We start from the raw sequence: 25,999 nt of genomic DNA on the forward strand, positions 1-25,999 counted from the left end.
TCTCTCTCTCTCTCTCTCTCTCTCTCTCTCTCTCTCTCTCTCTCTGACTCTTTCATTTTCAGTGTTACGGTTGGGGGTGCTGCGGTTCTGCTCATCTCTCTGCCTCTCTCGTCTCCTGCTCCTCATCTGACAATCCTGTTACACAGCAATTTAACTATATTACAGGCTTACTATGGGCACAATTCTGGAGTTAATAGTCAACATCAAAGCCTAGAATGATGGGCTAATTCAATTTGACTCAATTCTATGGCGTTTGAGAAGTCTGTAAGGGTGCATTTTAAAGGATATCATGTATTGTGCATGAAAATGGCAGAAGCGCTGCTAACTCAGCGTGCGTAAGTGTTCTGGCAAATTGAGCCTTTCCTGGAGAGACTGATGGTTTCTATCTCCTGACTTTGCATGACCATTTCATTAACTGCTTTTACACACACAAAATGCAGCTTTGACTGTTATCCACTGCAGTTGGTGAACATTTAAGGGAGTTTTTCTCCTATCGTCTCCGAACATCCAACCATGGTTAAGAAGAGGTCACGATACTTGTTTGACTAGTAAATCGGTGTATAGTGATTGAATGACGTTACATATTCATGAGACGGGCTTTTAAGAAACAACAGGCTTTGCGGAAAGCTTGTTTACGCAGTGATGTGAGTAAACGGTAGAGTGTGCAGAGGTGACCTTGATGCCAGTGGCTCCAAACGAGCTCAAATGATGTGGATGACTCAAGGCCAGGAGCAGTTACTGTGGCACGCACCCATTGTGGTGCCTCAAATGCCACTTTGAGTCGTTGAATCTTTTATTCATGTGTGTTTTGTTACGAGCAGCCCCCCTCTCCCCACCTGTGGCCGGCTCTGTCCACTCAGCTGAGACCCGCGACCTGAACTGTTTTTAAAAAGAGAGAGAGACATTTAAGCTCTGTCTCGGACTAGTCAGCTCTCTTTCATTTGATGTTATTGAAGCCACTGTTGAGTGGTGCTGTGCTTAAGTGATGCAGAGTTTTGATGATCATTCATCTGCATGATTACCCACCATTGGAATCTCTCCCCTCTGTAGGCAGTTCATTTATGTTGGGTTTTTGTATTTTAGAAATAAAAAAAGCACCGCAGGAATATTCAAAACCGTACAAAAACAGTTTATATGATTTAAGAGGAATTCATTGTGAATGTTCTCTTTTGTATTTATTGTGAGACTTTTCTATGTTGCGATGATCGGATTAGCGGGTGGGTATTACTGGGAGGCCCACCCACCAGTCCTTACACTAGAGATAGCACTGCATTTCTAATAGGTAGCACATGTATAAAACATCCCACACTTACAAGAAGGCATTGAAGTTCAATTCTCTTTGCCAGTAGCAGTAATGCTCTTTAGCAAAACTTGGATTAAGTTACGGACTGCCTATAGCCTAAGGGCCCCTAGTTATCAGTTAAGTGCAAATCCTTACAGAAATGTGAGGCAAATGTGAAAAAGACTGGAAGTTCTCACGACAGTCCTTTTTTTTTCTCTCTCTCTCTGACTAAAACATTCATTATGCCTATGCAGTAATCACAGGCCATTTGATGAAGAGTCTCTTCAGAAGGACGACTGGCTGCGGAGGCCAGGAGTCATTAGAACATTCTAGAACACTGCGCTCGACAGCATTCATATTCACATCCCCACCAGCCGGCACAAGTCTGTGAACTCCTCATGCAGTCCTATGAAGTCACATTGCCAGTATAACTTCTAGGTGTTGGCCTCCTCGAGATAACAATTCCATTTAACGGGGGGGGGGGGTTGAGGAAAGTTTCGCTGCTCATTTTTTATGGCTAAATCTGAAAGTTTTATGAAGTTATAAAGTTATATATGAAAATGTGTCACACTGATCTGAGTGTTGTATCTGGTTAACGACGCAACGCCACGGTAAAAACTGGGGGAAATTTATAATGCAATCAATTAAATGTAGCGAGCAGGAGCCCAGAGGAAGTGACAGGGTCTTACTGTACTCTCCCCAGCCACCTGGACTATATTTCATCCCCCTGAGCAGGATCAGGCAATACGGAGAAGTATCTTTTTACAAGGCTCCCATTAGTTTATGAGCACGCCGGGTGTCACTTTGTCCTTTATTTGACTTAACTGCACCCACTGCCGGGGGTTTAAAGCAGAAGTTCTAAAGTTTTAACGGCCGCGGGTAAAGATGTTTGGCAAAATGAAGCGCTCATTAGCTTCTTTCTGGCCTTTTTGTCCATTTTGGTTCGTTGTTGATTTTTAAAGAGCAGGTCATGAGGGGTAATCTGGACTAATCGATCAGGACCATCATGCGGTGCTCATAGTGCGTAACGGCACAGTGTGGCCCCACTGGGTTTCATAGCAGCCGAGCGGACGCTGGGCCCGGGTGAGATGTATGTGTTAAGAGGAACAGATGCTGCTGGAGGAGTGAATCCCATGCTGGATCAGAAGGGCTTGGCCCCCTGGATGATTTACCTGATCCAGGCTGCTTGTGAAAGTGTGGCCCCGTCCCTGATATCATTGCACTGTGTGACAGCTGCGTTGTTTGAAGGGCATGTGGGTGTGTTTTTGTGTTTTTATTTTGTATATTCTTGCTTATTTCCCTCGGCCGGTGGGCTTCCTGAGCCGATGTGTTTGAATAGTGCATAGCATCCTCCTGTCAACTGGAACCTTTCCACTCCAGTTCACCTCACCTCAGCTCTTATGATTGACACCTCTTCTCTTCTCTGCCTTGACAAATGGGACGCGTCTCCTTCCTCACGATTCCCCCCCCCCCCCCCCTTCTCTCTGTCTTCAGCCAATCTGCGCCGGAGTTGTGCAGCTGAGAAACAGAGGTGAAAGAACCTCCTCATGCCTTTTCTATCACGCCTTGTATTTCTGCTTCCCCCCCCCCCCCCCCCCCCCCCTTCCTCACGACTCGTAATGCACTGATAAACAGCACTTGCCATTGGCTGAGACGTGGCAAGTGAGGATGCAGAGGGATCTGATGATGTTCTTCCTCCTGCTGAATAGTGCTGTAGCTCAGATGTTGCTGAGGGCACGGGCAGACAATCACCCAGCCTGTATTTCCATTTCGAGGCGAATCTCTTTCATTCACTCCCAGCAAAAGATATTATTACATCTGCTCAGTTGAGACGTCTTTTTGCAGAATGAAAGTAGGGACAGGCTAACAGAGTGCAGAAAGAGAGAGAGAGAGAGCGCGAGAGGGCAAGAATGTGAAACGTCTCCGCAGCTCTTTCAGATGTGATGCACGCGGAAGAAGAAACAGTAGACAGGGGGGTTGCTTTCTCAGAACAAATGCATGACTGATTGGCATCTTGTATAACCCTTCAGATGCCTCCTTTCACTTAGCTCCAGCTATGTCTCAGCCAAGGCTTCTCAGCCTTTTTTTCCAGGCACTGCTTCTTTTTCTTACATACATTTTGAAGAAAATGTCACCCACTCTGAGAAATGAGACGGGGAGCATTAATGAAACGTCGTGTCTAATTTAGCTGAGACTTTTCACGGGCCTGCATTTATGTTCCCACTCGCCACTGCGGATCTTTTTTTTTTTCCCTTTTAAAAATGGTTAATTGCATGTGCTTTAGAAGATTGCAGGCTCTTGGCACCAGGACTCTGAGCCCGTCCCAGTAAAGTGAAGGGCGACATGAGACGCCTGATGATGACGAGGCTGACGGAACTCTTGGGCCGTGGTGTAATTGGCAAGAATGTAGAGTGTCGGCGAGTCGGCTCGCTTTCAAAGCCCCCTCCGTCAGCAATGCTGCTCGGCATTTTGGAACCAGTCCCCCAGAGAGTTCAGCCAGCAGGCTGGTGGTGAGCACGTGCTCACGCTCACGCTCACGCTCACGCTCACGCGGGATGTATGGGGCTGCTTGGCTCGAGCTCCGACTTCTCCAGCTGCCATTTCAAAATCGGCCCCGGATGGTGCGCAGCCCCTCGGCGGCAGCGGCGTCCAGTTCCACGGCTGGAGAGCCCTCTCTGGAGGTCACCGTCCCCCCGGTGCGGGGAAGTGTAAGCTTGTGTGTCTGCCTCTCTTTCCCCCCCCCCCCCCGCTGTGAGATTAATGCCAGGCGCTGGAAATATAACAGATAGTTTAATTAAGCGCGGCCCACAAGATTCATTGACTCATTTCTGCAGCTGACAGCGCAAATGAGAGTTCAAAGGTGCGAGCCGAGGAGAGACACCCCTTGAGTGGCTCTGGCTCTAATGAATTGAGTGCTTTCCCTATAAAGTTTCACCGTAAAGCCCGCTGTTCATTATTAAAAGGTGGCCATGGGGCTCTCTGTCTGCTGCGCTCAAGGCACCTCTGCTTTTCTCTCCCCCCTTATCTTTTACATTTAGTGGCAGCAGCAGCACGGCCCAGACACACGGCCAGTCTTCGCCAGCCCGCCCCCCCCGCGTGACACTGAGCCTCTTTATCCCACGCAGGAGGAAAAAGTCCTTGAGGCTCGGAAGCTCTCCGGCCGGTCGAGTAAACGCTTCTATTCAGGCCAAGTAAGACGCTTTAATGAGCGCTAATAATGTTGAGCCCACGTGCACGGAGACGGAGACGGAGACGGAGACCTGTGCGATTCAGTCTCTGGTGCCAGCGCTCTGTTTTAATACAGAAGAGTTAATCATCAGCTCGGCGCCATTTCCAGCAGCTTCATCGGGCCTGTTAGCGGTGCAGGAGCCTGGAGGGGCTAAATAAAGCGTATGCGCGCGCAGCCTTTGAGGACGGCAGCTCTTATCTACCTGCTGCTGCGCCCAGGGGCTTTTTAAATGACTGCCTCGTGATGGGTGTAGTGCAGTATATCTCTAGCTCAATACTCTCTCTCTCTCTCTCTCTCTCTCACACACTCACACACACACACACACACACACACACACACACACACACACACACACACACACACACACACACACACACACACACACACACACACACACACACACACACACACACACACACACACACACACACACACACTCTCACACACACACACACACACACACACACACACACACACACACACACACACACTCTCACACACACACACTCACACACACACACACACACACACACACACACACACACACACACACACACACACACACACACACACACACACACACACACACACACACTCTCTCTCTTTCTCTCCCTTTCCCTTTCTGTCAATCTCCTTTCTCTGTGTTTTGCTCATGCACTCCCTCCCTCTCTTTCTCTCGCTGTATTGCTCTTTTTTTTCTCCCTTTATCACTGTGTGTCACTCTGTTGGTTTCTCTCTCTCTCATCATGTCCCTGTCTGTCTGGGTCTCTGCTTATCTCGCTCACGTTCAGGTGGGGAAGTAGTGTTGCACCTGTGTTCTAATCGAATCACCAGCTTGAATTAATGTTTGTTTTGCGTAAGGGATTGGCCAACAAGAAATTGTGAACTTTCTCCAATGCACCGATAGTTGTATCGCGTTGATCAGTGAAACGGATTTCTCACGGCTATATATGGAATTGATGCAGCACCTCCGATTTGATTGGTCGAAAAATCATAATTGTTTTTTTCTCTCTTTTTCTTTTTTTTCCGTTGTCATGCAGTAGAGTTGCTAGCTTTGTGAAAATGTTCACACTGAGCACTATAAATAAGAACCGGAGAGAATGTGGTCAGATGCATCTGTCTTGATGTAGAGCGCTATTTCTCACCGCGTGCCTTAATTAACAGCCAAATCAGTTTTCCTGCTCTAGTAGCACAGAAGACGGCACAATGCACACAATTACAGCCCCACAGGCTGTGGCGCCGAGTTGTTGTGGAATCCATGTGTGGAGCCGGCGGAAGCCTAATAAGCTCGACCTTTTGAGGCACAGCTGCACAGGGAAATTGTCATTGGACGTAATAAATGTAACTTGCCCAAAGTAGGTCTAGTGGTTGTGTTTTTCTCAGGTGTAGGTTATTGTTCCCACCTCCATAACTGGTGTGGTGTGGTGTGGTGTGGTGTGGTGTGGTGTGGTGTGTGTGTGTGTGTGTGTGTGTGTGTGTGTGTGTGTGCGTGTGCGTGCGTGCGAGAACAGTGCTCCTTGTGAGGACACGAATGAACCTAGGTGATTTAAATTGTACGGTTCTTGGTTCTTCCTTTTTATGACCTGTTTAATTTCTGTGGTGTAAATTACACTTCTATCAGAGCAGAGCACATTGCATTTGATTTGTTTATATATTTCTAGGTTTGTGACGCGCAATGTTTCACGAGAAACCAGACTGATTTGTTGAAAACGGCTCTCAACAGAGCGAATCAGTGATCATTATTCAGACTGCAGTCTGTGATTCTAATCCCATACACCTTTTGTCAAATTCAGTGAATTGCTCCTCGTGGTCATCTAGCTGTGCGTTCTACACACACACACAAACACACACACACACAAAAAAAAACTCTGGTGTTTGTGCACAGTCCTGGCCCTAAATGGGAAACAACCATATTGGCTCGGATCGAGCCGTAAACAATCCCAGCCTATTAACATGGTGCGTTAGCAGTATGGAAAGGAGGGATGTAATTTGATTGTTCAAATATCGACAGCCTTTTGTGAAAGCAGAAGTGAAGGGCAGACTGCATGGTTAATGAATGAGATTGCTGTTCCTCTGCCGGACTGGTGAGGAATCCTATATCAGGGCTCATCCAGAGTTTTAGAGGCCCAGGGGAGCTCATCTCTGCACATTTAAAAGTCCAGGCGTAGTCACATTAGGGCTCCCAGATAGCCAGCTCTCTCTCGCTCGCTCTCTCTCTCTCACTCGCTCTTTCTCTCTCTCTTTTCTCTTTCTCTTTCCTCTCTCCTTTCTCTCCTCACTCTCTCTCTCTCTCTTTCCTCTCTCTCTCTCTCTCTCTCTCTCTCTCTCTCTCTCTCTCTCCCTGTCTGTCTCACACACTCACACACACACACACACTCTCACACACACACAGAGATGTAGAATGCAAATCTGCTGGCTGCTGAGGTAAAGGAGGTCAGGTTGACTGGATTTGCATGGAGGCTGTGTGTGTGTGTAAAAGTGGGGTTGTTTCGTCCGATCACTTGCGGTTATAGCCTGGAATACTTGAAACGTAGCCCAGAGTATTTCCACCCTGAAAATGGAGGGGTTTCTAGACAGGCAGACTGTGTATCAGAGTGGAACCTGACTCGCCACGTCTGAAGGAGGGGGGAGTAATCAAGCGTGGCACAGTGCACACAAAGTTGGAAGATGCGTGCACCCAGATGAAAAAACAATCTAGCCTCCTTTGCTATTTCAAGAAGAAAAATCATTACGTTTTAAGTAAAGTAAAGTACACTCCGGGATTTAAGTAAATCATTGAGTGTGGGTAGAGTGTGGGTACGACATGGGGTATCTACATAATGTATCGAACTATGTTGATGCCAAAAAAAAACGATTACCGGCGTAACTATATAGCAACCCAAGCTAGATAGCCTTTACACCAGTAATGAGCCTGCTGACTGCCAAATTTGTCAAGTAACAAGAACCAGTATTTCCAAAGTAAACTTGAGGAACTTTGCTTGAGGGGCAAAAGGAGCCACTTCGTTTGAACGTGGTGACATCCCACAGTCCATGCTCTCACTGTAAGTTGGTGGTGTTCTGCGTGAGGCTATCTGAATGTCCTGCAGTCTCTTCTCTTCTGATGCATTCACACTGTCCCCACACGTCAGAAAGGCATCAGTCTCTTCTCTTCTCTTCTGATGCTCTCACACTGTCCCCACACGTCAGAAAGGCATCAGTCTCTTCTCTTCTCTTCTGATGCTCTCACACTGTCCCCACACGTCAGAAAGGCATCAGTCTCTTCTCTTCTCTTCTGATGCACTCACACTGTCCCCACACGTCAGAAAGGCATCAGTCTCTTCTCTTCTCTTCTGATGCGCCCACACTGTCCCCACACGTCAGAAAGGCATCAGTCTCTTCTCTTCTCTTCTGATGCACTCACACTGTCCCCACACGTCAGAAAGGCATCAGTCTCTTCTCTTCTCTTCTGATGCTCTCACACTGTCCCCACATGTCAGAAAGGGCATCAGCTTCATGTGCATCTCTAATATTCTTCCCTTTGTTTATCTTTTTTTCCTTGTAGAAGAGCTGCGGAAGTTGAGTTGGTCTGGGATCCCGCGGCAGGTCAGGCCCATCACGTGGAAGCTGCTCTCAGTAAGTATCCCTCCGGCATCCCCTCTCCCCTTCTTCTTCTATTTAATCATTAAGCAGAGGTTAGGTCTTCTGTTGTGCTGTCTTAATCACTTGTATTTCAAGTTGAACACATCTGAATCTCCTGAGCACTAAAAATATTTATAGTAAATAACATTTGTTGTAAACCTACATGATATTGCATACAATATGCTTCTACCTACCTGTATGCTAGAACAACTCCATTGGACTCGCATAGCCTTTGAATTAAAAAATGTATTTTTTGTTAACAGTAACATCCCAGGAACATCTGTTTTTATTTTATTTTGAATGAAGCTCAGACCAGTAACATCAGTTTCTTTTGATGGCATGTCATTTAAAAATGATATTGTAAACTTGTAAACAAGCAAGGCCGTTCAATTTTTAAAGATAAAGTAATCCATACCTTTTGTGTTAAATGAAAGAAAGAGAGTTGAGTTAATATTGGCTGTTAAATCTGTATATTTTCATTTGGGTACTGAATTGCTGCTCACATCACAGCTTGCTTTGTTTGTTAAACTGTGCAATTGGCATTCATCCGAGAAGTTCCATGGCCTTTTCATTTGTTGTGTTCAAGGTGCTGAGATCTTCGACTCCTGTCTATTTCAGAGCACTTTCACTCAAAGCCTCAGTGTGTCTGAATGCCCACATGACCTTTAAAGCCCCCTCAGAGTCCACAGCTGCTGTAGACCTATTGCAGAGCTATTGCTCTCACACTCAAGGCTCTCACAAGAACTCTAAAGAAAAAAGAAAAAAGAGTCTCACTGAAGGCATGTCTCATATTGACTTTTATTTGCCAAAAGCTGCTCCATAGATATCCAATTTATTTAGTCTGGCAGCTTCTACAGTGGCGCCTCAGAAAAAAAAAATGAGTAATTTTTTTTTTTTTTTTTTGCAACGTCGTGCATGCAATCTTCCTTTAAGTTGAATAAGAAAGGAGTGGATCTCGTGTGTCTGCTGTTGTATGTGTCTGGGATGAGAGGATGCCAGACTTCTGCTGTGCCGTCTCGGTACTGACTTCATACTAGCGTGGAGAACTGGAACGAGGCCACAGCCGTGTTCACGTGCAACAATTAGACGCACTAAGTGCCTGTGGGGCTCCCGCTCTGGACACCGATGATGAATGAGGCCACATTCGGCGGGTATTCCTTTCCCCAAAAATGGGGACCCCTCCTGGCCATGTGTTTGAATTCATTAACGAAGAGGAATCGAAGTGGTTTGGAGCTGGTTGAGCGGGCGCGGCCTCCGGTGATGTGCGGCGGTGCGGATCACTAATGCGGGGGGGGGGGGGGGGGGTTGTATGGCGTGGGACTGGCCGGAGTGCGTGGCGGGGGGGCGTCTCTGGCACACTGGCTGCAGGGGCACCGCGGCGCTCCACCGCATGGGGAGACGAGCACTCTGATGGATGAGGTGCCAACCACTGGAGGTGGAGGGTAGAGCAGAGGGAGAGAGTTGGTATTCCACAAGCTTGTGTGTGTGTGTGTGTGTGTGTGTGTGTGTGTTGGTGGTTGCGGAGACAACACACTCACTCCCATGGAAATGTACACACACACACACACACACACACACACTCACACACCCACACACTCATCCAATAAACCTCTTTGACCTTCATTTGCCTACGGCTCCCTCGTCAGTCATCGTGACGCAAACTCTGGGCTGTTGGTTCACTCAATCAAACCTCATCGATCCTGGCAACCAAATCCTCAGTGAGGTGTGTGTCTGTGTGTGTGCGTGTGTGTGTGTGTGTGTGTGTGTGTGTACGAACATTTGAAGAAAGGATTTAAACAGCTGGAAATCATCCTTTAACAAGAGCGATGACTTGAGCAGGCCCAGGAAAGGTAGTGGAGGGTGTCGTCACCATTTGAACAGTCGTTTTAATGCGCAATCAATTCTCTCCATCCTGCTGACTTCACCCAAACTGCACACTTCCTCCCCCCAGGAACCTGTTCAAACGCTCCACTAAGTAGAAATCATTTTTGTTTGTCAGTTCCCCAGTAGAAAATAAAGATTTCATTTACTCCCAAAATTGATTCCTTAAGCTTATTTTCAGAAGGGAGAGAGCTGGAGGAAAAAAAAAAGAAGAAAAAAAAGATTGCCTGTTTACTGTAGTTCAGCATCTATTAGGTGGCAGAGTGTGGGTTTCACAGAGAGATTAGCGAAGGCTGGGGAAATCACTGGCGGCTCAGGCCTGCTCTGATACGGCGGGGCCACGGTCGGGCCCCTGATTTGCCCATTTTAGCACTCTTCAGTTTTCCTTCTGCCAGTCAGCACGGGACCAAACCCTCTCCGTTGGTGAGACAGTCACGAGCCAATAAAAGTCTCTGATGAAGTGCGGCAGGTGACCCGCTGTGAACTCTCCATTAACCTTGACTTGGGGAACTTCAGAACGCCCTCATTATGGAAAGTGAAGCCAGGGCGGGCAGGACGGAGGGGAGACCCATCCCCACCCTCTCCCTCTCTGGGGGCCTTGTGTCTCTGCTGCACGTCCTCCGCCTTCACAAATTACCCCCTCTGCACGAGTCCCAACCACCAATCACATTTTTTTTAATTGAGATTGTCTGTTGTGATTGCAACAAAAAGGGGACATTTCTTTCATTTCTCGAAAAAAGAGCTTAGCATTTCCTTGAGGCGATTCTCCGTCGAGCCTCTTTCCCTTCCAGACGAAAGGCGGCATTGTGTAGAGATCAGCTTTGTTCGCCTCTCCTTCCTCCTATCTCCGTGTCTCTGCGCCTCTGCAGTGGCACGCCTGCTGTGCTTTTAAACATGAAAAGGAACGAGAGAAAGAGGGGGGGGGAAAAAGATCACCTGCTCAGGTGATTAAAGCGTGTTTTTCATTTAGGGGATATCGGTTGGACGCTTTGACAAATTGCCTCCCTCCCTGCTAACAGCTGGGAGAGTGGGCTGATGAAAAGCCCTGCCTGTGAGGGGATGTTAAGCATTACCGCATTCCTATCAAGCCATCCCGCCTTCCCTTTCCTCTCCTCTCTTTCCCTCCTCTCCTCTCCTCTCTGCACCCCTCCGTTCTCCTTCTCTCTTCTCCTTTCCCCCTCTCCTCCCTCCCTCTTTTCCCTTCGACCTTCTCCCATCCACTCCTTTCCACTCCACTCCTCTCCTCTCCTCTTCTCTTTCCTATTCCTCTCCTCTCTCTCCTCACTGCACGTGCTACACATTCATTACAGCCCATCGTGTCAGGCGGCTGCTATGCACCTGCTCAGGACAGTACCCTGCTTTCCCCCGTCCCCCCCCCGCACCCGCAGCACAAGGCCGGCCCGCTCCGCTCCGCTCCGTCACTCACCTGGCAGCCCGTGGACGTCCGCGTGTCATCATCACAGACGTGCTTCATTGGTTTGTTTCCCGTCCGCAGAATAGAACGGCTCCTCAGTGGCCCGCTCTTTGTGTCAGACGCGTCGGAGCCACCTACATCAATGACTAGATTAGAAGCCTGCGAGAGAGAAGCCTTTCAAAACAAACTACACTCGCGCACAACAAAGAGGTTGCATTTTTGGAGGCGCCCCATTCCCTCCCTACCCATCTCCTTTCATGATGTGACACCTGCTGTACAGAAATTGGGCACCTTTACTTTGAAGCTGTCTGTGTTTTTTTGTCATGGTGCCCGTGTCCTGATGGAAACTTGTGTGGTAGAAACTCCAGAAGTTCATCCAGAGCACAGAACACCATTAGCTCACACACACACACGTGTGATATATATATATACAGTATATATCACATGTGTGTGTGTGTGAGCTAATGGTGTTCTGTGCTCTGGATGAACTTCTGGAGTTTCTACCACACAAGTTTCCATCAGGACACGGGCACACACACACAGAGCACGTAGACGAATGCAGAGTCTCTAAAAAAAAAAAAAAAAATCTGTGTTGAGACAAACAGTCCATCAAATTATAATCCAGACAGTGTATGTCCTCAGGCAACTGTCGAAAGCAACCCTAATTCCAGATTCTGCACTAAGCAGTGTGCTGATGGTGGGATATCAAAAGCCCCTGCAGAATCCTTTATCAATTAGGCTTAATTACATGTACGTATCCTAATGGCCTGTTCTGGGAGTGGAATGGGGAGCGCTTGGCACACATACATCTTGTTGTAAAAGCTGTCTAGGCAGGAGAGTAAAAAAAAAATGGGAGTGTGCATCGCAGCTCCGGTGATGAATGGGCTTTTGCAGCTGTAGATTTCCATGCAATCAATTACTTTTTATCAAGAGACGTTCTTTTTCCGTCTCCGACATCTGCTGCGCGCTCTCTCCTTTACTGATGACTAAAATTGACTCCCGCGGCCCACTGAAGTGGAGGATAGGTCCAGACCGACCCAGAGTCCCTTGTTAACGCTTTTTTGGCCCTCCAGAACCTGGAACCTGTCAAGGGAGGCGGGAATGTGGGGTAACAACGGAAAACCCACAGGGACCCAGGCAGAAGTTGCCTTTGTGAAATAACAGCAGTGAGGCGAGATCCAAAAGTATTACAGGAAAGGTGACCCCCCCCTGCTTGAGTCGGTACCAGTGCACACGGAGGGAAACTGTGGAGGCTAACGTGAATCTGTCACACTGAATTGATTTGAAGGTGTTGCAGCTGCCCAGTGCTAAACCACAAGTGTTCTCCTCCCCACAGGGCTACCTCCCCGCCAACGCAGAGCGCAGGGAGAGCACGCTGCAGAGGAAGAGGCAGGAGTACTTCGGCTTCATCGAGCAGTACTACGACTCTCGCAACGACGAGCACCACCAGGACACCTACAGACAGGTAAAAGCCCACGCACCAGTCTCGTCTCACCACGCGTGCTGCACAAACATGTCCTGTGATGATGATGATGATGATGATGATGATGCAGCATGCGCTCTCTATTCTACGAGCTGCACCAAAACGCCTCGAGTGCTCTTTAGTCGACTGGGACCAAAACAGCAAGCTTCCCTTTTTTAAAATAGCTAACAAGAGAACCACAGCAAATAAAAACAATAATTTGAGTCTTTACTCTCCTGAAATCCCCAGCCCCTCCTGCTGGTAAGTCCCCCTGGTCCCGGCTGTGCACTCCGCACTCCTCGAGCCCCCTCTCTCTCTCTGCACTCCATTCACTGTGGTTCTCCACTCGTCTCAGATGAAATGGTGCAGCCTGTGTGTTTCTCTGTGTGTAGGCTGTAGCAGCAGCAGGGAGGAGGCCGTTAAGTGGATCTCGGCGGTGTTTGGTTTGTTTAGTTTAGTTTATTTCCCCGGAGGCGTCTTCCAGTGCTGTAGGCTCAGCGGGGTGGCTGGCGTCGGTGTGTGTGTGTGTGTGTGTGTGCGGGTGCTGGGGAGGTGAGCACCTCCCGATAGGGGCCCAGTGTCTGGCTGCGACTAAGAGAGGAGGGCCACCTCCCCCAGCACCTCACCCAACCCCCCCCCCCCCCCCACCCCCCCACACACAGCCCCAGCCACCCTGGCTCAGCCCTGCCGCTCCTCTCAGCCTGCAGACTCCCACAATCCTCCCTGGGCTGGGCTCATTTTTCTCCTGGGCGTAATCGCTGAGCCCCTGTCGGCCGCCTGTTATCTGGCAGGAGAACCAGGCGCCACACAATAACAGCCCCCCCGGAGAAACACTGCTTACCCGTCCCAGACGCCGCCTGCTCCTCTCTGACCCGTTTGATTTTCCACAGGAAGGACGGACGGACGGCCGCACGCTGATGTGTCACTTATGCAATGATGTGTTGTGCCATCTTTTAGATCTGATGATGACGTAAATGTCTGTGTGTGTTTTTTTATTTTTTTTTGTCTTCCACTTCCAGATATTTTTTTTTATCTCAGATCTGGCAAGACAATGACAACACTGATGTATTCTGTCTGGTGGTGGTGGTGTGTGTGTATGTGACCGTGTTTATATATGTGTGTGTGTGTGTGTGTGTGTGTGTGTGTGTGTGTGTGTGTGTGTGTGTGTGTGTGTGTGTGTGTGTGTGTGTGTGTGTGTTTGTGAGCGTGTTTATGTATCTCCCACTGTTTCCCGACCCTCTCTTTTATCTGTTTGACTGAATGTGTTAACTCCTGGTGTGTGTGTGTGTGTGTGTTTTTGTGCTGTTGTGTCCTCTTTTGATCCATCAGATTCACATAGATATCCCCCGGATGAGTCCGGAGAGTTTAGTGCTGCAGCCCAAAGTCACCGAGGTAAGAAGGTCGTGGTGTGGGACGCTCCACCGCTCGGCCTACCTGCACCTCCACCTGACCCTGCTCAAGGCCGCCTGTCTGTCTGTCTGTCTGTGTGTCTGTCTCTCCTGTCTCTCTGACGTACTGGCTGTCTCTCACTCAAGATTGAGCGCAGCTGAACTGAGTCCCTGTAGCATCTGGCCTTCACCCGCTTCATTCATCCCTCCGATGTGTGCGTATTAAAACGCATAAAAGAGAGAGATGACCTTCTGATGAGAGAGGCCAATGAAGTGGTGGAGTCACCTTGCTCCACGTGCCAGTTCAGGGGGGCGCCCCGAGACCGGTGCCAGAAGAGGCAGCCAGCCTGAGTGGCCCTCGCGGCTCCTGAGCGCTCTCTCTCTCTCTCTTAACGGCCCCCGGTCCAATCCGACCCCCTGTCTCTAACCTGCTTGTGCTCCTCTGTTTTTTGTGTTCTTTCCCTGCAGATTCACATTGACATACCAAGAACTAATCCTCTTATTCCTCTCTTTCAACAAGCTTCTGTGCAAGAGGTGAGACTCCCTACACACTCGCCGCCCAGCCTGTAGGCCTGTAGTCCACCATGCACACTGGCATGCACTTGTTCCCCCCCCCCCCCCCCCCCCCTAAGCTCTTGTTGCACACACCAGCATACACACTCAAATGCCTTTTAGGCACCCCCAGAAACGTAGTGCACACACCAGCATACACACTCAAATGCCCTTTAGGCACCCCCAGAAACGTAGTGCACACACCAGCATACACACTCAAATGCCCTTTTAGGCACCCCCAGAAACGTAGTGCACACACCAGCACACACACTCAAATGCCCTTTAGGCACCCCCAGAAACGTAGTGCACACACCAGCATACACACTCAAATGCCCTTTAGGCACCCCCAGAAACGTAGTGCACACACCAGCATACACACTCAAATGCCCTGTAGGCACCCCCAGAAACGTAGTGCACACACCAGCACACACACTCAAATGCCCTTTAGGAACCCCCAGAAACGTAGTGCACACACCAGCATACACACTCAAATGCCCTTTAGGGCACCCCCAGAAACGTAGTGCACACACCAGCATACACACTCAAATGCCCTTTAGGGCACCCCCAGAAACATTGAACACACGTGGGCAAGAAGACTTCTCCTAGGCTTGCCTGCTGTAATAACCCGGTGTGTATTCACACCCTTAACTCCAAGGAGCGCTGCGTGTGTGTTGAGAGTGCACCCAGTCCTGCCTGCGTGTGTGTTGAGAGTGCACCCAGTCCTGCCTGCGTGTGTCTGATATTTGAGAGGCATGAGGTCAGCATTCCAAGCAGTCCCCCTCCTTGACTCGGGACAGACCCAAAGGGTGCTGCTGGAGCAAGCATACTAACGAGGCTTCGCTAACGAGGCGTGTGCGCTAAGGAGCCGCCAGTCTTCCATCGTGTGTCCTTGTGCGCACACTCACACACACACACTCACTCACACTCACACTCACACACACTCACACTCACACTCACACTCACACACACACACACACTCACACTCACACACTTACACACACACACACACACACACACACACACACACACTGCGTGTTCCCGTAGCTGCGGCTCGGGGCTTTGTGTGGAATGAATAAGCGAGCAGCTTAAAGAGGAATGTGGGCGGAGAAGTCGCGTGCGATTACCTCCAGCTCCCTGCCTCTGTCTCTCTCTCTCTCTCTCCCTCTCTCTCTCTCTCTCTGACTGCCGCTCCCCACAGGATGAGCGCCACAAGCCTTCTTTGAAACATTTATAGGGAACTTAAGCCAATTTCTGCTAGGCAGACACAGAAAAGCCGCACGTCCTGCCTGTAGAAAGCCTTGGCATTCAAGGCCCACATTAGTAAGGTGTTGCACCTTAGACTGAGTGCTGACTAATGCACTAGCAGCCCGTCTGTGGGGAGGAGTGCAGGAGAAGACTAAAGCCATCATTTGGGAGGATGTGTTTGCACTTGTTGGCAAGGCTCACACCGCATAATAGAGGCACCTCACACACTTGTGGTACTTAGCACTACTCTCTTCAGTAAGATTTTTAGCACGATTTTTTTTTTTTCTTCCGACATCCCTTTTTGCCACATTCATGTATTTAAGGGAGGATTTGTTCATCTGGCACCCACTTACTGTAGGTCTGTGTCTCTCTCACACATACTCACACACACACACACACACACACTATGTCTATGTGCCCCAGTGACTCAAAGAGCAGACCTGACACTCCCTGCACGTAACCCAAGCCGGTCAGGCAGCAGCAGCAGCAGCAGCAGCAGCAGCAGCAGCAGCCCCAGCCTCCATAACCTCTTTGCTAATGTTGTCTGGTAACCACATGGCTGCACGCTCTCCCACTCCCACTCCTTTGTTCCGCCCTGTCCTCTCCTGCATGCCAACGAGCCGTCAGTCTCTCTCTCTGCTGCTGAGTGAACACGCGTACGGTCACCACCCCGTGACCTTGCGTCAGGTCTCTCAGCAGCTTGTGTTCAATCCAAAAGACTTTCCTCTCCCGGTCCCTGCTTTAAAAAAAAAAAAAGAAAAGGGTGTCAGTAATAATGTAAAGCAGGATAGACGATCCCAGTCAGCCTCGACAGGTGAAGACCGTCCCCAGAAGCTGTGCTTCTTGTTTGGATTGCACAGGGCGATATTTTCCAAGGCAGAGGTTAGAGAGCGCAGACCGAAAGGGCCCGCCGGTTTTGTTAGTAGCCCCAGGCTAGTTGCACCCCACTAGCGCTTCATAGGGGTGCTTTAGCATTCAGGTCCAGTCTGACAGACGCTGTAGGGAGGAGAGGGAGGGAGGGAGGGAGAGGGAGGGAGGAAAAAATGAAAGAAAAAATGAAAGAAAAAAAATGAAAGAAAAAGACAAATCTCGTATGGATAGGAAAGGTCTCGGAGCTTTGGATGAGGGTGTCTGCTAAGCAAATAAATGGATAATATATTGGCTCTCAGCCCCTTACTGCACTCTAGCTCCGCATTGATTTCCAGCTCCTGTTCTAGTGTTTCTCACTGGGTGACGGCCGGGCTGCAGGAGGAGATCCTGGTGCTGCCACTGAACTCCGAGGGGAGGTGTAGGCTTAGTGAGTGTGTGTGTGTGTGTGTGTGTGCTTGAGTGTTGGGTGGGAGTGCACAGCGCTCCAGACCTCAGCAGCAGTACAGGCTCCCCTCCCATGCCCACCCCCTCTGCTGCTAAATGGGACTTTGATGTTGAAAGGAAGCGGCGTGAGAGCAATGGGAATCTCATAGGGCATCTGATCTATGGCCCTGGTCCCGCACAGAACCCACTCAGTCATCTGCATCTGGGATCCGGCACCAAAGTGACTGATGAGTTTATTTGGAAGGGGGAAAAGGAACATGATTGGCCAGGAAAGCTCAGCATGTGTGTGTGTGTGGGGCGACGGTTGTCTTGTCGGAGGAGGAGGAGGAGGAGGAGGCAGGAGGCAGGAGATATGGAAATCATTGCCTGTGCCTTTAGTTGAAGTTGAACTTCAAGCCTCCTTAGTTTCAAGCTGCTCTGACAGCGAGGTGAGACAATGAAAGAGATGTGTAGACGCAGGGCCGTAATGCCAATGGAAGTTTTGGTTTAGTGGAGAAGAGGAGAGATGAATAAAAAAGGATAAGGGCTCAGGAAATGTGAGGGCCTGTGGTATACGAGGACACCTAGACAGGACCGGAAACAAATGCAGATTAAATATATGTATGGGAAGCCTGTGATTTATATTTCAGGGCTGATTTTCTTTCAGAGGATTTGTTTCCCTTGGCCTATGAATATTTCATTCTCAATGGCTTTTTGTCACAGCTCACTACACACACGCACACGCACACGCACACACACACACGCACACGCACGCACACCCAGGCATGCATGCATACAACTTTGAGTTGCTTTCTTACTTCGTTGTCTCCTCTATTGAATGCTGTGATGTTAATGATTTAAACACATGCTCCTGAAGCCTAATTGATTTTGTTGAATTGATCGACAGGTAGGGGAGGAGATTCTGTCTGTGTTTTCTAATTAAAAGGCGGAAAAGCGTGACCTTGTGGGGGGAAAGTCATGCATGTAGCAACAACAACAACAACAACAACAGTATACATTCTGCTGGAGCGTAGTTGGGGAGGGGGGGGTGGACATCTCCTGATTTGTTAGGTCTTTGTATTGTGTTTATGATGATCTCCGTGTGTGTGACTGGTACCCTCTCTTCATCATCTTCAGATCTTCGAGCGCATCCTCTTCATCTGGGCCATCCGACACCCCGCCAGCGGCTACGTGCAGGGCATCAACGACCTCGTCACGCCCTTTTTCGTCGTTTACGTCTTTGAATACATAGGTGAGTTCCCACATACAGTATATCACAGGAACCCCCCCTAAAATGTACACATTTACACATTGCTGTTGCCCAAACGAAAAAAAAAAAAAAAAAACCATGACTGCCTGATCCCAGTTCCCCTGCTATTTCACTTACTCTTCCTCTTACTCTTCCTCTACTCTTTTGCTCTTACTCTACTCTACTCTACTCTACTCTACTCTCTTGTTCTTACTCAAAAACAAAGCACTCAGACCCTGAAAGTGTGGAATGGCTCTTATGCTGTGAGCTGAAGTCCGCCGGTCCACAGCGGTGTGTCCATCAGTGGCTACTCTCCTGCCAGAGTACCTCTTTAACTTTGGTATTTGACTGAATCACCTCAGCGTGGCCACCAGTGAGCACCAATGTTAGCGGTGGGCTAATGACCCTGATATATCGGAGCCGGTGGAGGGCCCTGCACTGTGGCTTAATGGGAAAGTAATACAGTGACTGACTGAACACAGAGGCTCCAGGTCTCTGGGGGAGGGTCTGTTTGATCCGCTGGGGGTTGCATGCAAAGTGCTCCAGAGCGACGCTATTGATGCCTGGGCCTGATTGGCTCGTCACAGACCCGAGGGACTGAACAAAGGCGATTGGGTTAAACTCTGGGGGGATTGCTGCTGTTTGTGAGCTTGGGGGGGGAAAAAAGGGAAGCATCCCTCCCTCCCTCCCTCCCTCCCTCCCTCCCTCCCGTCCTCCCGTCCCTGTGACTCAGACCCTGTCAGATCCTCAAAGGATCGCCGCGCTTCGCCTTCCCACATCTACCTGCACTGATGAGCCTTGAAGCCGCTAAGCCTTCACAAGTATGCCTGTGACAGGTTACATGATATTTGATCGTCTGTTTGCTGTCTGCAGGCGTCTTTTGGCGCTTTGGGTGGATTTCTCAGCTTTCATGCTCGGGAGTGAGTTGTCTAATTACGAGTCCCCGCAGAGGGAGGGGGGTGCTTTTGTTTTGTGTGTGTGTGTGTGTGTGTGTACTGTGCGCTGAGCAAAAATGGAAATATATCTTCATTCCCTGAATCTGAAGATAGGAGAAAGACTGTGCGCCAGACTCAGACCCAATAGTAGCGAAGGGAAGTTTTAATCAGCCAAGACCTGTCTTCACACTGGCGGGTCCTGGATCAAAGACACACTTTAATACTTTTTCTGAAGTTCCACAGGGCCCAATAAGGATGCCAGGCCCCCCCTCAGTCAATGAATGCTGTTAGCTCTGACTACAAACTGCTGGGAGTCTATTACGGTGAAAGAATCTATTGCTAGCGCAGTGGTGTTTCTTCTCCCTGGACACTGTTCAACTGCCCCGACACAGTCAGCCAATGTGGAGACTGAATTAGATTTGGCAAGTAGACATTTTGGTGATGGAAAAAAAGTTCTTGATGGTTCTCTAACAGTGTTATGGATGCCCAATCACTGTTAGAGTTTGCTTTTTAGTCTGCCTCCCCCCCCCCCCCCCCCCCCTCCACAGTCTGTCCAGGCCTGAGTACTGTCCTTAGGTGACTCCAAACGCTGTGTTGCTCATCAGATCTTTCTTCCGTCTGAAAATAAGACATTAAACAGGCCATCTCTAATCCCCCACACCCTGGTGTGATGCGCCACGAGCATCGTGGGGCATCTCTTGATTAGTTGAAGACTGCATTGTGTTTCGGTGGGGGGGAGACGAAAAAAAAAAACCCAAATAGAAACCTCACTGTCCCCAGACTGAGAGTGTAAGTCAAGCACGCGTGGCTTAGCAGACGCTGTAGCGTGAGTCCTCTGCGCTGAAGACCGCTCATAATCTCTTCTGTTAAAGATGTATGATGACAGGATGTAATTTGAGACTAGTTAAGCCTGTTGTTTGTGCTGTTAGGCTCGTGCATTATTTAGGTTTCATTTTCCTGCGCCCGTTTTACTGAAAGCAGACTACCACGCCGATAAGTCACTGGGTTCCAGCCATTTCTGCGCATAGTTGGGGGACTTAAGAGTCAAATAGTAAACTTTTGTAGGGTGTGACACTGCATCCTTGCCTATAAGAGATGCTGTTATGACATGAGCAGAGCTTGTCATTGAGTCATAAAAACTAAGGAGCGTGATGGAACGACGAGTGTGAGGCAGTTTACCACGCCTGGCCACCGGGGGCAGCAGAGCATGACGTCCATTGAGTAAGCCTCACTCATGCAAAAAAAAAAAAAAGAAGAAAAATGAACCACGGCAGTCAGTGTGAGGGGGAAACACAGGACAGCTTTGACTGGCATTTGCTGAATCAGGCTCTCCTCACTGGTGTGTGATGTCATGAACTAAAATCACCTGTCACCGCTGTAGTTCTCTCTCTCTCTCTCTCTCTTTCGCTCTCTTTGTTGTGGGCTTATCCGAGGTTTTGGACCCAACTTTGATGAGGGTGAACGCTTGACTGCACATCGTCGTTTCCTGAAGCGGCCGCCAGCTCTGGCTTCAGATGAAACGGGGGGTTTTCATCAGCGGCTTCCTGTTAATCAGAGCCAGATATCATTATTCACTCCTCATCCAATCAGGCGCTTCTCTCACAGGCGTGATTCAGCCGTGGAGTTCTCTCCCATCAATATGCTTAATCTGCTATGCCATCCCTTATCGAAGAGCCCATCGATTTGAGCAGATCATGTAGCTGAAAGGTTTAGTTATTGTTTTTTTTTTTTTTCCCCCCTCCTTCCAAGTCAAGACTATATTTCTGTTTTTGAAGGCCAAACTAATTTCTCATTAGGCAGTTTCGAAAGCTTTGTAATTAAAGAGGATGCTCCTGATGGAAATGTGTGGTTGGTTTTTTTTATTTTTTTTTATGTGGCCAAACCATTGACTGTCTTGAGATCTATATTGTAATTTACATCATTCCAAAATATAGATTCTCTAGAAGATGAACTTCTGGAGGGACTGGTGTTGCTTCAGCGGTGCTTCGTCTCCGGTCATCTCTGAAGGGTTTCCTGGGGATGTGATAAATGGCCCCTGTTATGGGTGTCCTGCAGTGATGCAGGACCCAAAGGGAGACGGCCTCATTGAGGAATGATGCGAACCACTGAGAGTCTTATTTGGGCAGACATTTACTTAGGATGTGGCTTTGGGTTCGGCGGCTGAAGCATATTCCGTCTCCTCGTCCTCACTCTGCTCATTTTCTGCTCTCCTCATCCGAGCTGGCTGTACTTGCTGGTGTTGCCCTGGCAACAGTGCCATGGTGGCTTGCGCGAGCTGGATTTCGCCTGCGGTTGGTCTACTACTCCATGGTCGTGAGTGACCAGAGGCGACTACCTTCCTCCCAGGCTCACCTTACCCCATCATCCCCCCCCCCCCCCCCCCCCCCCCCGTCACCTCTGACCTGAGCTACCCAAGGCTGCCATTGGCTGCAGTGCTCCAGGGCTGCCCCAGAGGAGCTGCAGCAGACAGAAGGAGCGGCTCTAAATAGAAGAGTGAGTTGTGGGCTTGTCTTGGAGCGTATTCAGTGGCGATAGCAGCAGCAGCAGCAGCAGCAGCAGCAGCGGCGGCAGCAGCAGCAGGCTGGCCTTGATGAATCACGCGAGGCCAATGTTGAATGCCCTCCGGAGAACTCTGGGGGTCGGGGCCCCCGCCGTAATAAGGCAGCTGAGGGGCCCGCGGTGCCCATTGGCCACGGAGCTCCACTCGGGTCTCAGGGCCCAAGAGTTTTGGTTGGAGAGGAGAGTTAATGGGAGTTATGGTTGGAGAGGAGAGTTAATGGGAGTTATGGTTGGAGAGGAGAGTTAATGGGAGTTATGGTTGGAGAGGAGAGTTAATGGGAGTTAATGTAATTATGAGGGGAGGAATGCACTCCTGAGGGGAGGTGCGGTGCGGCGCGGCGCTTACACTCGGCCTGCAGACGCAGGAGCACAGCTCCCCCATGTCTCGCCGAGCCTCCTTAATTAATGGTCCTTACAGCAGCAGATAGGGGAGATCTGGCTCTCACTTTCTCTCTCCCGCACTCAAACCCACATATTGCAGCGTGTCTGTGTATCCTCCTCAGTCCCCCCGGCCCTCTTTATGTAGTTATTCTCAAGGAAACTGGGAGTTTTTAGTTGCATGTACATTTACTATCATGTTCCACGCAGTGTCGTTGGATTCGTATTAGATCTGGTAAGACAATGCTCCAGTGGCACTTGGACCTTTTTGGGGTGATCATCTGGACGAGAGTGAAAGTGGCATGTGAGAGTGGCACATGGGTGCGTGCAAACAGTGTCCTTTATGGATGCATCATCCCTGTGTCACGAGTGCACGCCTAATGGGCTTTCTTATTCCACTCCACCATGTTCTCATCTCATCTCTCTTCTCACTCCGACATGTTTCTCATCTCATCTCTCTTCTCATTCCACTCCACCATGTTCTCATCTCATCTCTGCTCACTCACAGTCTCTGTTCATTAATTGAGAAGGAGCAGGATGCAGATCATAGCTGCCGCAGTTGGCCTGTGGTGAAGTTATTTAGCGTCTGCGCTGAATGAACCGGGAAGAGAACGCTGGGTCCTGCACTGGAAAGGTTTACTGTAAGCCTGACACTGAGTGCCTTTGACAGATGCTCTAAACACCCCTGATCTAAACGCACTCAAACCATTTGCCCACTGTTATCCCATGAATATGGAGTTGGTGGCTGCGTGTGTTTATAAATACGTGTGTGTGTGTGTGTGTGTGTGTGTGTGTGTGTGTGTGTGTATCTGACTGTCAAACCGTGGATGTAGCCTAACCTCAGGCTCCTGTGTGGAGGCAGGCGAGACCGAGCCCCCCTGCTGTGAGTGGGAAATGTCTCTCTCTTCTCGGGGAAGAGGCTTCTCCCTCCCAGCACTCTGCAGGGGGATTGCAGTCAGCCCAGGTGGCAAACTGACAAGTGCAGGCTGAGCGCTTAGCACCAGGACCTCTCAGACGAGCCTGGCATGAGCTGGAGTGGACCTGGAGCGCGCCGAGGTCCGGCAGGCCAGGGAGAGCGCCTCATGCTCTCACTCGCTCTTTATTTTGCCCAAGTGCCTTTGCCTCACAGACCCGTTAACACTAGGGGTGGGAATCTCTTGGCACCTCACGATTCGATTCGATTCCGATTCAGAGGTCAACGATTCGATTCTAAACCGATTCTCGATTCTAAACCGATTATCGATTCTAAACCGATAAAACGATTATCGATGCATCTCGATTTTTAAAACATTTGAGTTTGCTACTCAGAGTCTCAAATCACTTCCTACTTTGTGTTTGATAATTAAAGAAAATCAACAGATCTATTTTTTTATTAGAGAAAAAGTGTGTCCTTGTCACAATTATGACTTTCTATGAACAATGCAATAATCGATGCAGCTTGCATTTCAACACAAAATGAAAAAAAATAAATCGATTATGAACTTTTCTGAATCGAGACAGAATCGTTCTAGAGAGAATCGAGAGAAATCGAAATTATCAATCACAAAGTAGGAAGTGATTTGAGACTCTGAGTAGCAAACTCAAATGTTTTAAAAATCGAGATGCATCGTTAATCGTTTTATCGGTTTAGAATTGATAATCGATAATCGGTTTAGAATCGAGAATCGGTTTAGAATCGAATCGTTGACCTCTGAATCGGAATCGAATCGAATCGTGAGGTGCCAAGAGATTCCCACCCCTAGTTAACACTGTGCGTGAAGAGCAGGCCACCTCCCCCATAGGTCAACCCATGGCTCCCACTCACGGGGCCCCATTGACTGATAGGTGGGGGACTTGTGATGGCGGATTGAATGGTCACTGGTGTGGAACGCATGGGCTTGCGTTTTTAATGAGTATCGGTTTGTTCCGATCTCCCCATTTGGAGTGGCGAGCCAAGTGCTGATTTTAATGCAGGTCTGATTAAAGGCCCTGATTTGCTCTAACGAGTTGTTAAGTGATTGCCTCGGTATGTCTTCTGACATGCAGTGGAGGGGAGTTTTCTACTCTTCCTCTGCTTGAGTTGCTCATTGAGTGCAGACCTTCCCAGACCTCTTTAGGTACTCGTGGAAAGTTTATAGGGACAGCGATCTAATTGTGTTAATGAACTTTTTTTAATCATGCGTGAAAATTGTGCTTTCCACTTTACAACTTTTTATCTGTTGAGTGTCTCTGGAGAAAAGCTATGCTATAGATCCGCGGCCAAGCCAACCAAGTTTGCCGTGTGAAATATGCGTTGATGTCCAAGCTGTGACCTTAGATGAATCTGATTCTCAGGCTCAACATACGTTTTCTCATTTCAAGATGTAAAACGCAGCGGAGCTGTGAATGATTTAGAGAAATTGTCCTGTCATGAAGTCATTCGTTTTCTCTGAGTAATCGTGGTTATTGAATATTTTTGGATTAAGTTAATTACTCTGCTATAAAAAGCCATAAATTGAATTTCTGCACAGATTCCTGCGTTGAGAAATCGCTTTGTTCATTTTCATCAGTGGAATGTGTCATGCTTGACCTAACGCAATTTATAACAATTAAGAAAGTCATCAGTTCTAAGAAAAAAAAAATGCCTCTCCATGAGTGTGCCATGCGATCACCCATGTACACAGATCTGTAACAATATAGAATTCTTCTTACATATTTATCAGTTGATGCTGGCTCACTGTACAGCTTAATTGTCAGCCTGTGCCCAGAATGTCTTAAGAACTTCCCATTACTGTATGGCTAATGATTTTCCATGAGTCCCCAGATAACCACAAATTAATTCCTTAATGGACTGATCTGCCCTCATATTTCACACTCTGGAAACTTTCATTTGCCAGCCTCTGATAGTAGCAGCTCTTTTTTGAAACCTCCCCCCTTCCTTCTTCACTTTCTCCTGCCCAAGACGTGAATCATGGGATAAAGAAGTGTCACACAAAGGAAGTTGTTGACGGTGCCGTAAAGAGCATTCCCGTGTCAAACACCACGCCGCTGAGCTCCTGCGCGTCCCTTTTCATTTCAAATGTATATAACGTTGCCGGACCGCAGACTCAAAACACTTCCCTGCGCCGGCGCTGAGCAACCATAAAAACTCCAGAAACATTCTCCGACACAGTCTGCTCACTTGCTCCAATTACCATGGTTACAAGGCAAGGGAGTAGTATCTGCGAGCTAAACAATGATGATTTGTGTAGTTGTGTCGTGTAAGTGCCGTCCTGAGAGAGGACTTGCCTTCTTATTAGAGTGCTCTGAAAATCCGGGCTTCTGTGGGGAAGCGAAGGTGTGGGCTGTAAAAGGCAGAAGAGCCCTCCAGTGCCTGAGGGAGTCTGAAGAAGAGTGCTTTAAGGTGGAGGTTTGCTGGATGACACTCTGGAGGGGGCTGAAGTAAAGCCAATTCTCTTCTACTTTTCATTTTTCGGTCTTTTTTTTTTCTCTCCGCTTCTCCCCAAACCTGCCGTCTTAGATCAGAGTGTCAAAAGGTTGGCAATGCTGTGGACAT

General features: G+C 48.8%; 1 protein-coding gene across 6 annotated transcripts in view; it reads left to right on the forward strand.

Moving 5' to 3' along the window:
* The window catches only part of tbc1d22a (TBC1 domain family, member 22a), a 110,607-nt gene that overhangs the window by 10,122 nt on the left and 74,486 nt on the right, over positions 1-25,999 (forward strand). For 2 of the 6 annotated variants that reach the window (XM_031583091.2, XM_031583094.2), the window contains 5 exons: positions 8,053-8,123; positions 12,761-12,889; positions 14,216-14,278; positions 14,743-14,808; positions 18,502-18,616. In XM_031583091.2, the coding sequence (XP_031438951.1) occupies positions 8,053-8,123; positions 12,761-12,889; positions 14,216-14,278; positions 14,743-14,808; positions 18,502-18,616 (444 nt within the window). The remainder of the gene's footprint in view (positions 1-8,052; positions 8,124-12,760; positions 12,890-14,215; positions 14,279-14,742; positions 14,809-18,501; positions 18,617-25,999) is intronic. The other 4 variants (XM_031583093.2, XM_012823812.3, XM_031583092.2 and 1 more) reach the window with 2 other exon arrangements.

The sequence above is a fragment of the Clupea harengus genome, chromosome 16, assembly GCF_900700415.2.
Source record: "Clupea harengus chromosome 16, Ch_v2.0.2, whole genome shotgun sequence".
Taxonomy (NCBI): Eukaryota; Metazoa; Chordata; class Actinopteri; order Clupeiformes; family Clupeidae; genus Clupea; species Clupea harengus.